The sequence below is a fragment of the Pleurodeles waltl genome, chromosome 7 (genome assembly GCF_031143425.1).
Source record: "Pleurodeles waltl isolate 20211129_DDA chromosome 7, aPleWal1.hap1.20221129, whole genome shotgun sequence".
Lineage (NCBI taxonomy): Eukaryota > Metazoa > Chordata > Amphibia > Caudata > Salamandridae > Pleurodeles > Pleurodeles waltl.
In genome coordinates this window covers 969097227-969109552 of record NC_090446.1, presented here as the reverse complement: position 1 = coordinate 969109552, position 12326 = coordinate 969097227, and the positions used below count along the sequence as shown (strand labels likewise).

General features: G+C 46.6%; 1 protein-coding gene across 2 annotated transcripts in view; it reads right to left on the bottom strand.

Moving 5' to 3' along the window:
- Positions 1 to 12326, bottom strand: part of RNF213 (ring finger protein 213) — a 1978231-nt gene that overhangs the window by 393912 nt on the left and 1571993 nt on the right. For both annotated transcript variants that reach the window (XM_069199724.1, XM_069199725.1), the window contains one exon: positions 3152 to 3252. In XM_069199724.1, coding sequence (XP_069055825.1) covers positions 3152 to 3252 — 101 coding nt within the window. The remainder of the gene's footprint in view (positions 1 to 3151; positions 3253 to 12326) is intronic.

The window sequence follows — 12326 nt, the reverse complement described above, 5'->3', positions numbered from 1 at the left end:
TGTCACTGCCATTAAGTTTGGGTGGGCAAGGGACAGTAGCATGTTGCAAGTCACATTGTCACTTGTCTTCCACAACAAAATATCCTAAGGTACCTCCCTTGAGATTCAGATGGAATCGGAGAGGTAGCCCAGATGCTGGTCCAAATGAAGCCTAAGGTTCCACTGCAGAGCCCTCATGTGCCATGTGAAAGTTGGGAATCCTCTGCAAAGAACTCCAGTGGGGCTCTGACTTGTTGGAAACCTCAAAGAGATTAGGAGTTTGGTTGTCATTCAGAGGTAGTCTAAGACTAACTGCAGTGAGCCTGCTTTGACCAGGTGATACCCTAAAACCGGTCCCAAGATGCTTGTTTCTGGCCCAGGGAAGACCAGGGCTGGCAGTTCGGGCTGGACTGTTCCAATGGAGAACAGGGTCAAGACAGATTTGCATATGGCTGGGTCCAAACTGGAATGGCATGGCAAGCAAAAAAACTGATGGATTAAACCCAGATCTGTGACTGGGGGTGAATGTTTGATTTGTTCTGCATTCCGTCCATCTTCTGTTGTTTTTGCATTCTTCCCAGGCGTCAGACTGGATCAGGAAGATTCTTTGTGAGTAGCAACCCTGCACGGCAGTAGGTGGCATCGATCGGCTCCAAAACTAAACCAGTTGGACAAACCCTAAGGTAAGGGCACATACAAAACATGTGGTTTTGACGAGGTTTGCTTTGGAGAGAATGACGTGGCAGGGGTGTCTCCATTCTTCCTTGTTGTTCACTCTTGCCATAGAGCAATTGGCTTGCCAACTATGGAGTGTGCTGCAGCCGTGGGGATCAGGATTTGGGAGGTCAGCCATGTGGTGGTTACTTATGCAGAAAATACCTTAGTCTATAGCAGGCAGCCACGTACTCTTCCTATACTGTTTCATATTTTGGAGGAATTCAGGGAGGTATCGGGACAGCATATTAACCAACAAAATTCAATACTGTTCCCATTAAGCGGGCTGCGGGGCTGATTGCATACCACTGCTCAGTTTGGACTTGTTAACAACGCACTTGGTATTCTTGGAAGACCCCTTTTCACAAGACAACACAATGAGCTATCAACTTAACATGGGGGCAAGTGGTGACAGACCCTTGTGCTTCTATAACATTTGTGAACACACTACTGCTATTCGTAAAGGGCAGGATCACTTTGGCAAAAATGGTGTTTCTACAGTGATGCCTGTATATTTTTCAGGGCGTGCAAACCACAGAAGGTGTTTGAAGAGTTGAATTTGTTAATGGTTGAGCTGATCTAGACGAGGAAAATGTAGCAGGATTAAGCTGTCCACTTTAAAGAAAGAATGGGACAAAGGAGGTATGGAGTAACCAGACATGGAACTGAATTACATGGCTGCCCAATTACAGCAAGCAGTACACTGGCTGGCAGATGAGGACAACTGGGAAAGGAAGATACAGCACAGAACGCATGAGGACCTCTTGTTAGACAGTTGACAGATGTGAGGCAGGGGAGTACCCTCTAACATTCTGCTTATTATAAAACAGGTTTGGGGTGTGGGATAAACCAAATGAAAAAAGGTGCTATGGCTTCCACAGTTTGCGTTAGATATGCAAAAATTGAGTATTGGGACCTTCAAGCAGATTGCTCATACTATGTCACTAGAGTGCTGGAAGACAGGGAGTGCCAGAGGGTGGCAGATCTGTACCCTAAGAACAGATTGCTGTGCTTTATGGACAGAAAAGAGATATTTAATGGAGGGACGGGCCACTTCCTTCAGTATGACAACATAGCATGTAACTCTAGGGAGACGTGGCCGGCATTCCCAGATGCACCTGTGGCAATCTGGACTATGGTTAAACTATATGCTCTTTCAAACTGCGCAAAGTTGATCATGTGCAAATATAGGGCCCTACGAGATGACAGACCGCTACAGAAGCTTAGAGCGTGTGATAGGTGGCAGGCAATTGCACAGGGCCCGATTACTGATGTGGAATGGGAAAAGATTTGTAATGGAGTGAGGCGGGTGTCCAGCAAAACCCGTTTTAAACTTACACAATATGTTGACATAACTTATCTGACCCCCAATGACATTAAGCACGATGTGTGTGGGGTGCTCTTATCAATGCTCATGATGCCAGCAGGAAAGAGCAGACTTTATACACCTTGTCCAGCACTGTACAGAGATGACAAATATTTGACCAAGTTAGCACACAGCACCAGCCAATAATTCAAAACTGTCTCTTAAGACTGCTGCCCAAAGCACAAAAAGAGAAAAATGTGCAGGAAATTAAACCTACTGGGAGTAGTGCTCGCAAAAAGGAGAATAGTCATTAACTGGCTTGGTGCTCAACCATCAATAGGTGGGCATGAGACATGCTACAGTGGGCTACAGCATAGGAAATACTGATAAGACAGACTAGGCAAGACAACAAACTGGCAGGAGATCTTGTGACCTGGGCTGAGATGATTAGATCACTGACCAGATAATAGATCACCCTGGGGCACCGGGTGACGATATGCGCAGCTATAATACATGCTGCAGGAATTAAGGGGGATGGTAAAGAGCGGCACAGTTCTTGTAGGTGGTACTTGTTGCAACAGAATAGGCGGCAAATGGAAGTCACAGTGTTTTAGAAGGTTATATGAAGTATAAGATGTTCACTATATTTATTATGGGTTAGAAATGTGAAGAATCTTTTTGCTTTCTAGATGTTTTGTGGTGTTAAGGAAAATGGCTAAGGTACGCCGTCAAAGATGATGCCACTATGGAATATGTTATGGAAACTGTACAGCATATACACTTGTGAAATACAAATAAAAACAAACACAAAAAAAGAAAATCCTTTACAAGATGGCCCCTTGACAGAAACTGTAAGAAAATCTATTCCTGGCAACTTACTATGCTTGCACATACATGAACGGTGGCAAACTTGAAATGGTTTTCGAAACATACAAAAATAAAAACATAAAATAATAATATAATCCATTACAATATGGCTGCTGTGTATATATGTGCATACACAGCAGCCATCTCAGTAAAATTATATTGGCAACGGTTCAAACCTATTGGCTTTGCCAGTGCTTGATTAAATAGATATTCATTTCAAAAGCCCATAAAACATTTCTCTGCCATTTCCATCACTGCAACTGCTCTCTTTTCCCACGAAGTTACCTTGAAAAAACACAGCTGGCTGCGTCTCTGCACTTGTGAAGCACCTCAATGACTGCAGTGAAAGGCCTTTCAGTCTTCATGTCAGAATCTCTTCGCAAACACTGGAAGAGAAGAGCATTAAATGTGAAATCGCGAAAAATATACATTCCCAACGCCGCAACTATAATGTACTAAATACCTTTCTACTAGAACGGTTTGTTCCTCCCACCATCTTGTTTATTGTCGGACCACTACCATAAGCATCCTTTTTCAGGCATCCGGATCCTCATTTGGCCCCCTCTTCTCTTCATCTTGCCTTTCCTTCTGCCATTTTCTTTGCTTCTCACTCTGGTAAAGGCTCTTTGTTTTAACTTTCACTTAGGGCCTCATTACAACCCTTGCGGTCAAAGACCGCCAGGGCTGTTTTGGCGATTGTACCGCCAACAGGTTGGCGGTACAATCTTGCCTATGGGTCCGGCGGTTTACCGCCATGGTTGTCCCAGCGGTTTGAATCCGCCAGGGCAGCGCTGCTTGCAGCACTGCCCAGAGGATTACGAGTCCCCTTCCCACCAGCCTGTCCATTGCGGTAGAAACCACCATAGAAAGGTTGGCGGGAAGGGGGGTCTCGGGGCCCCTAGGTGTCCCTGCACCGCCCATGCACTTGGCGTGGACAGTGCAGGGGCCTCCAGGCACAGCCCCACACTGCTTTTCACTGTCTGCACAGCAGACAGTGAAAAGCACGACGGGTGCAGCTGTACCAGTCGCATGGCCGCAACACCACTGGCTCCATTAGGAGCCGGCTCCCATGTTGCGGCCGACATCCCCACTGAGCTGGCGGGCGGAAACTCTGTTTCCACTCGCCGGACCGCCGCCCGCCAAGGTTGTAATGAGGCCCTTAGTTGCTTCCATTCAGCTTTGTATACCTTACTAAAGACTTCCTCTTTATTTCCAGACACGAACTATGCACTCACATAGCTGCACGTTTTCAGTTTGTATGTGTGTGTGACATTTTCAATCTTTCAGTGCACTTAAATGTGACATTTCAAGGCTTATCTGTGACACATTGAGGTCACCAAATTCTTTTGGGTAATGTTAGCATGTAGAAAGTGTCTTGAAACAGTTACACAGTGTCAGAAGTGAGTATGGCAGTTAGGGTACCTAGTTTGCTACTTTTGGTGGGCAGACCTAGGTCATGTTTTAGAGGCGAGATATAACCAAAAAAATCCTATTTGCGCAGGAAATGCTAACACTGGAAGTTTTTCAAACTTTGTAATTTAATATGTTGCATGAAACTTCAGATATTTGTGTTCCAGATTTAGTATTTCTATAGACTGGAGGATTCTCAATAATTACCAACTTCTAATTCAGGCCACTTGACTGGTAGTGTCTGACATTAACTATCCACAATTCTCATGTTATAGATCAGAAACCTCCATTAGGTTGCACTCCATCATTAGGTGCAAGAGACTAAACTTCATAAACAGATGTTCCTTTGGCAAGACGCACAGCCGAGGTTAGCTGGTCAGTAGGAGCTGCCTGAGTATCGGACTTAGGGCCTGATTGAGTGTTTGGCGGATGGGTTACTGACATATCCCATCCGACGTACTATGATTTCCATAGGTTATAAAGGGATCGTGATACGATGTACAGGATATCCTTCACCTTTGTGACAGAGTAACCCCCTCTGCCAAACTCTAAATCAGGCCCTTCGTCTCCGCAGCCAGCCCAGTCTGCTTTGACTGTTGGGACAGATGAAAGCCTGCCGGGACTTGCCTTGGTACTCTTTAATATTGCAGCTCTCAGTGTCGCTTAACTGAGTGCTGCCCCTATCAGAGACGTTGTCTTTGTGTGTGCTTGATAGGTCTGGCTCTGATAAAATCTTGAGGTTGGAGAAGGGCTCAAAATGTGCTGCTGCCCGATTTAGAAAGGGATTGAACAGTTCTGGGGCTGGAAAAGGTGAACAGAAGGAGATGGAAAGTGAGGACTGGGCCCAGTATTTGTTCATTCATACTTTTTATGTGAAACCAGATCAAATTAGGTAATCACAGCTGTGAACAACGTAGCTGGGGCTCATGTTGCCGCTCACCATAGCAAGTAGTGTTATCTCTTGACCCGGATCACAGTGACTAAATTGCCGAAATTAGCAGCATCCTGGCTGATTTGTTTGCTTTAGTACAGTGGTTCCCAACCAGTGGTCCTGGGACCCGGAGGGGTCTGCAGGGTCCGCGACTGCTTAGAAAATTAAGCAATCTTAACAGATTTGGTCACTAGCTTTCAGTAATAACTCAGTGGGGGGTCCCCTGATTCACTGGGGGTCACTAGTTTCCAGTAATGATAACGCGGGGTCCACAGAAGTCAAAAGGTTGGGAACCACTGCTTTAGTACACAGAAGAGTCTGCGGCACCTGTTGGACCATAGGAGCTACTAAATGTTAAATCTTAGCTTTTTAGTGCTGTGTTGTGGACACCAGCATTATAAGGCATTACTTTAGCCCTTAATGCATGGTACTTGGCAGAGCAGATGCTCGTACCAGGATTTGAGTAGACCAGAACTGAAGCAATGCAGGAAGATCCTTTGGGGAGAAGCTGTGCACGACCCACCAACCTCAAAGTGGATTTGCAGAGTGAATAAAAGTGCACAGGGTCCAGACCGTTTGATACCGCCAAAGGTATTTTTTTGCAGGAAAAATACGTTTTACTTATTGTGCAGTGTTTGGATTTTTTTTTTTTTTTTTAGCAATGGCTGCTGCTCGACAAGCTGAGCAAGGATCACGGCATAGCAAAAGAAAGCACCTCAATGAGCGGAGCAAGCCACTGAGCTACGTCTTTGGACTCTCTTAGGTATCAGGCTGATGGGCCACATAGGGAAACTGGGCGTGCAACGTGTGTCTTATGTCAGATGCTAGCAGCCATATGGGATTGAGCCCATCTGTATTCAAGTGGGCAGGCGCTCCCTTCTGTTCTTAAGAGTTTAGACTCGACGCACCGCTGAGTTATCAGTGTGTCCCGTGTCTGACACCTGCGGCTGTATTCTTGTGGGCTCATTTGTAGTTCTCTTCAGGATAGTGAAGGATCAGTGGGACTCAAGAAATGTGTGTGGTACAGAAAGAGAGTGTGTGGAAGAGAAATCTACTTGTACAATTATTAATCAGTTTCCTACACTGTGGACGACGAGATACATAAGGTTGAATTTGGCAATACTTTATTTTTTTAATTTCTCTGTAACAAGGAATTTATTGTGGCCTCTAACCAGTATGTAATGCAACCACCACCATTTCTTCAGAGACCTGGCAAACCAAAATCAACTGGAAACAATAGTTATGCACCTTTGACACTATCTAACAGCTATTGATGCATCCACATATGATGCTTTAAGGAAATGGCTGCAGGAAAGTCACTTTTTTTGGCACAGTTAACCCCACCTTTTGCCTGTTTATCAGTGTGTTTAGACTGTTTTCACTGGGATCCTGCTAACCAGAACACCAGTGATTGTGCTCTCTCCTCTAAATTTGGTTGCTTTGATACCCTTTACACCCCACAATTGGCACACTGGTGTACCCCTGTAAATCCCTAGTATAAGGTATTTAAGTACACAGGGCATTGGTACATCAGGGGTCTCCCATGGGCTGCAGCATGTATTATGCCACCAATGGGAGCCCATGCAAACTATGTCTGCAGGCTTGCCATTGCAGCCTGCTTGAAAAGGGCCATGCACACTTTCACTGCTGGTCACTGCACCAGGTCACTGTACGTCATCCCTATGGTAGGCCCTCCTAGCCCAGAGGGGATGGTGCAGGTTCCTGTGTGTGATGGCACCCCTTTATGAGCAGAGGAGCCACTACAAACTTCAGTTTCAATGCATTGGACTTCGTAAGTGTGGGGAAGCCATTTTACTCATGTACTGGTCTGTGGGCAGTTACAAAATGGTAACTCCGAAACTAGGACATGTTTGGTATCAAACATGTCAGAATCATACCCCAATACTAATGCCAGTATTGGTGGCATGATTCCATGCACTTCGTGGGCCCCTTAGAGCCCCCCCTGTGTTGCCCCTGCCAGTCTTCCAGGGTTTGCAGGCAGTCCATGCTGGTGCAGCCCCTCAGACAGGTTTCTGCCCTGCTGTTGCTTGACCAGCTCAAGCAGGGGAAGGCAGAACAAAGGATTTCCTATGGGAGAGGGAGGCAACACCTTCCCCCTTAGAAATAGGTTTTACACGGGTTGGGACGGGTAGCCTCCCAGTGACACCGGTTTGCTTGAAGGGCACATTTGCGTGGTTCACCCCTGGTCCCTGCTCCGGCGCAAAACCACACAAAGGAAAGGGGAGTGACCCTGTCCATCACAACCCCAACCCCATGGGCGGTGCCCAGAGCTCCTCCAGGTGGTCACTTGGTTCTACCATCTTGGAAACAAGATGTGCAGAGCCCCTTGGGAGCATCTGGTTGGTCAGGACAGGTATCTGACCTAAGTGACCCTCTCTGATAGGTGGTCACTATGCAGAGTGACCAAGCCCTCTGTTAGGGCTATTTTAGGGACTTCTATGCGGGTGGGTCCCACGATTCGGTGTGCAAGATTTCACCAGGACTCCTCTGCATCAACCTCTTTTGCTTCTGGCCACCGGAACCGCTGCTAGCCTTCACAGGAACCACACAAACCTGCAACTCCAGAGACGACCTTGCCTTGCAACATTGTTTCTGTGGCTCCTTCCAGTAACTGCAACATTTCCACAGCTGAACATCCCCTGGGGTCAAGAGGACTTCAGCTACACCAACGAAGCAAGAAGGAATCTCCCTTGGAGTGAAGGAGTCACTCCCCTGGACCGGCAGGCACCTAAGGCAACGATAACCGTCTGCTGGGACCAGCTCCAGGACAAAACTCCAACACAGGTGGTGGTTCTGAGTGGCCCCTTAGTCCTCTCTACTTGATGTCCAACCTGGGAGATGGTGAGCCCTTGCCTCTCCTTGCACTACAGTACCCCTCAGAACCGCAACTCTTGTAGCAACCGAAGCTTGTTGACTCCTGCTCCAAAGGATCTTCAGGCTCCAAGTAGCCCCGGCCTCCAGCACTTCATCCCTGCAAGGACAATCTCTCCTCTGCTGCTCCTGCGACATGAGATTCTTTTCCAGGTGTGCTGACTGGGCCTCACTACAACTTACTGTGCCTGCTGCCAGCGGGTTGCCTTTAGGGGCTGCAACAGCTTCTGCTGGCTGTCCCAACTGTTGAGGGTCAGCCCAGACTCCCCTCCAAGGGTTGAGTACCCTGGACATTGTTGGTCCTCTACTTCTCTGCGAATCCTCTACTGCCCGGATTTGCATTTGACAAGGCTTGTTGGTGGTCCTCCTGACCACTGACGAACTGCAACCCGGCAACTGGCATTGGACATCATCTGAACAACTCCAAGAACCTCTCTGCAGCTCCCGGTCTTCACAGCTTAGCTCAATCTTCCCTCGTCGCCCGGATCTTCATCTACAGAAGGATGGGTAGTGGCTTCTGCCCCATATGAACACTCCTGTGTGGGCTGTACTCTGGCCCCCTTCTTCTGCAGGTCCTTTTCTTATGGAATCAACTGTTGGTTTCTCTCTGCAGGCGTCTCTGTGAGGGCTCGCCGGGGAGTCCTCCCTGAGGTGTTGGTTTTCTGCAGGTCGAGCCGGGGGGCGTCGGGTGCAGAGTGTAGAGTCTCACGCTTCTGGCGGGAAACATGAAGTCCTTGGAAGTTGCTTCTTTGTTGCAAAGAAGTAGCTGGTTTTGAACAGGGCCGCTGTTCACAGTAGTTTCTTGGTCCTGTACTCCAGGGCAGTCCTCTGAGGCTTCAGAGGTCGTTGGTCCCTGTCGGATGCGTCGCTGGAGCAGGTTTTTAAAGTTGGAGACAGGCCGGTAGGGCTGGGGCCAAAGCAGTTGTCGTCTTGCTCCTCCTCTGCAGGCTTGTAGGTCAGCAGTCCATCTTCTTTCTTCAGGTTGCAGGAATCTGATTTCCTGGGATATGGGGAGCCCCTAAATACTGAATTTAGGGGTGTGTTTAGGCCTGGGAGGGCAGTAGCCAATGGCTACTGTCATTGAGGGTGGCTACATCCTCCTTGTGCCTCCTCCCTTAGGGGGGGGGGGGCACGTCCCTATTCCTATTGGGGGAATCCTCCAAAACCAAGATGGAGGATTTCTAAAGGCAGGGGTCACCTCTGCTCAGGGCACCTTAGGGGCTGTCCTGACTGGCAGGTGACTCCTCCTTGTTTTTCACATTATCTCCTCTGGACTTGCCGCCAAAAGTGGGGGCTTTGTCCAGGGGGCGGGCATCTCCACTAGCTGGAGTGTCCTGGGGCATTGTAACACGAAGCCTGAGCCTTTGAGGCTCACTGTTAGGTGTTACAGTTCCTGCAGGGGGGAGGTGTGAAGCACCTCCACCCAGAGCAGGCTTTGTTTCTGGCCTCAGAGGGCACAAAGGCCCTCACCACATGGGGTCAGAAACTCATCTCTCAGCAGCAGGCTTGCACAGACCAGTCAGTCCTGCACTGAACAATTGGGTAAAATACAGGGGGCATCTCTAAGATGCCATCGGTGTGCATTTCTTTAAATATATCCAACACTGGCATCAGTGTGGGTTTATTATTCTGAGAAGTTTGATACCAAACTTCCCAGTATTCAGTGTAGCCATTATGGAGCTGTTTGTTTTTGACAAACTCCCAGACCATATACTTAATATGGCCACAACTGTACTTACAATGTCTAAGAATAGACTTAGACACTGTAGGGGCATAGTGCTCATGCAGCTATGCCCTCGCCCGTGGTATAGTGCACCCTGCCTTAGGGCTGTAAGGCCTGCTAGAGGGGTGACTTACCTATGCCACAGGCAGCATTTTGTGTGCATGGCATCCTGAGGGGTATGCCATGTCGACTTTACCTTTTTCTCCCCACCAGCACACACAATCTGCAATGGCAGTGTGCATGTGTTAGGTGAGGGGTCCCATAGGGTGGGACAACATATGCTGCAGCCCTTGAGAACCTTCCCTGGTCACAGGGCCCTTGGTACCACTGGTATCTTTTACAAGGTACTTATCTGTGTGCCAGGGGTGTGCCAATTGGGAAACAATGGTACATTTTAGGTGAAAGAACACTGGTGCTGGGGCATGGTTAGCAGGGTCCCAGCACACTTTTCAGTCAAGTCAGCATCAGTATCAGGCAAAAAGTGGGGGGTAACTGCAACAGGGAGCCATTTCCTTACATATGATAAAAGAATTTGAACATTCTATTAAACTGAAAAACAATGCCAAACCTATTATTCATAAAGTCAGGCCAATTCCCCTTAGTGTTTGTAAAGATCTGAAGATTCCTCTTAATAATCTGAGCAAAGAAGGAGTCATACAATTTACTAATTCTTTACAATGGGTTTCACATTTTGTTTTAACAAGAAAATGAATAAGTGATTTGCATCTGTGAGTGGACTTGCGTTCTTTAAACCAAAAAAACTGGTAGACTGTCATCCCCTGCCTTTCATTCAAGAAATGGTTGCCAATATTGGTTAAGCTAAATATTTTTCTACTATTGGCCTACATTCAGCTTATCACCAAACTGCTTTGAGCAAAGAATCTCAAGATCTTTCTTCATATGTAACTCCACATAGGGTTTACAAATACTTACTATTGCCGGTCCAGCTGGCATGAACATTTGAGTGTTTTAAAGAAAATGATGGTATGCTTTCTTTGGAGACCTGGACAATATCCAGGCTTTCCAAGACGATATCTTAATCTTCACTGAGGCAAAAAATTAGCATATCTTAGCTCTTGAAAAGTTTTGCCCATTTTAAATTAAAGAGGTATGACTATAGTTTACTGGCTAAGCAGTTGGATTATATTGGACACAGTATCTCTCCGCTGAAGGGATCAAACCAAACTTTGGTAATTTGCAAACACATTACAATGCACCACCACCTTCAGACAAAGATTCCTTTTGTTCATTTCTTGGGCTCTGTGAACATTATGCTCATTTTGTGCCTGGCTATGCACTAACTGTGCAACATTTGAGCTCTTTACTTTGTAAAAAAGTAAAATATAGAACGGACAATAGAGGTCAGTAATAGCTTTAGAGAGATGAAAGATCTTGTAGTGAATGCTCTAGCTTTAAGTCCATATGTTTTGGAAGGTAATGAAAATGTCACTTACCCAGTGTACATCTGTTCGTGGCATCAGTCGCAGTAGATTCGCATGTTCTGCAATAGCTCGCCATCTGGTGTTGGGCCGGAGTGTTACAAGTTGTTTTTCTTCGAAGAAGTCTTTCGAGTCACGGGACCGAGTGACTCCTCCTTTTGTCTCCATTGCGCATGGGCGTCGACTCCATCTTCGATTGTTTTTCCCCGCAGAGGGTGAGGTAGGAGTTGAATTGTAGTAATAGTGCCCATGCAATGGAGTGACTAAGTATGCACCTATTTAAGGTTGAGATGATACATATATAAATAATAGAAGGTAACTTCCAAACTGCTACAGGCTCCCGGGGAGGCGGGTGGGCACATGCGAATCTACTGCGACTGATGCCACGAACAGATGTACACTGGGTAAGTGACATTTTCAATTCGATGGCATCTGTCGCTGTAGATACGCATGTTTTGCATAGACTAGTAAGCAGTTATTTCCCCAAAAGCGGTGGATCAGCCTGTAGGAGTGGAAGTAGTCTGAAATAATGTTCTTAATACAGCTTGACCTACTGTGGCTTGTTGTGCGGATAACACGTCTACACAGTAGTGCTTGGTGAATGTGTGAGGCGTAGACCATGTGGCTGCCTTACATATTTCTTGCATTGGGATGTTTCCTAGAAAGGCCATGGTAGCACCTTTCTTTCTGGTTGAGTGTGCCCTTGGTGTAATGGGCAGCTGTCGTTTAGCTTTAAGGTAGCAGATTTGGATGCATTTAACTATCCATCTGGCTATACCTTGTTTTGAAATTGGGTTTCCTGCATGAGGTTTTTGAAATGCAATAAAGAGTTGTTTAGTCTTTCTGATGTTTTTTGTTCTGTCAATGTAATACATCAATGCTCTTTTGACATCTAATGTATGTAGCGCCCTTTCAGCTACGGTATCTGGCTGTGGAAAGAACACTGGAAGTTCCACTGTTTGATTTAGATGGAACGGTGAAATAACCTTTGGCAAAAATTTAGGATTGGTCCTTAAGACGACTTTATTTTTGTGTAGTTGTATAAAAGGTTCCTGTATTGTAAAC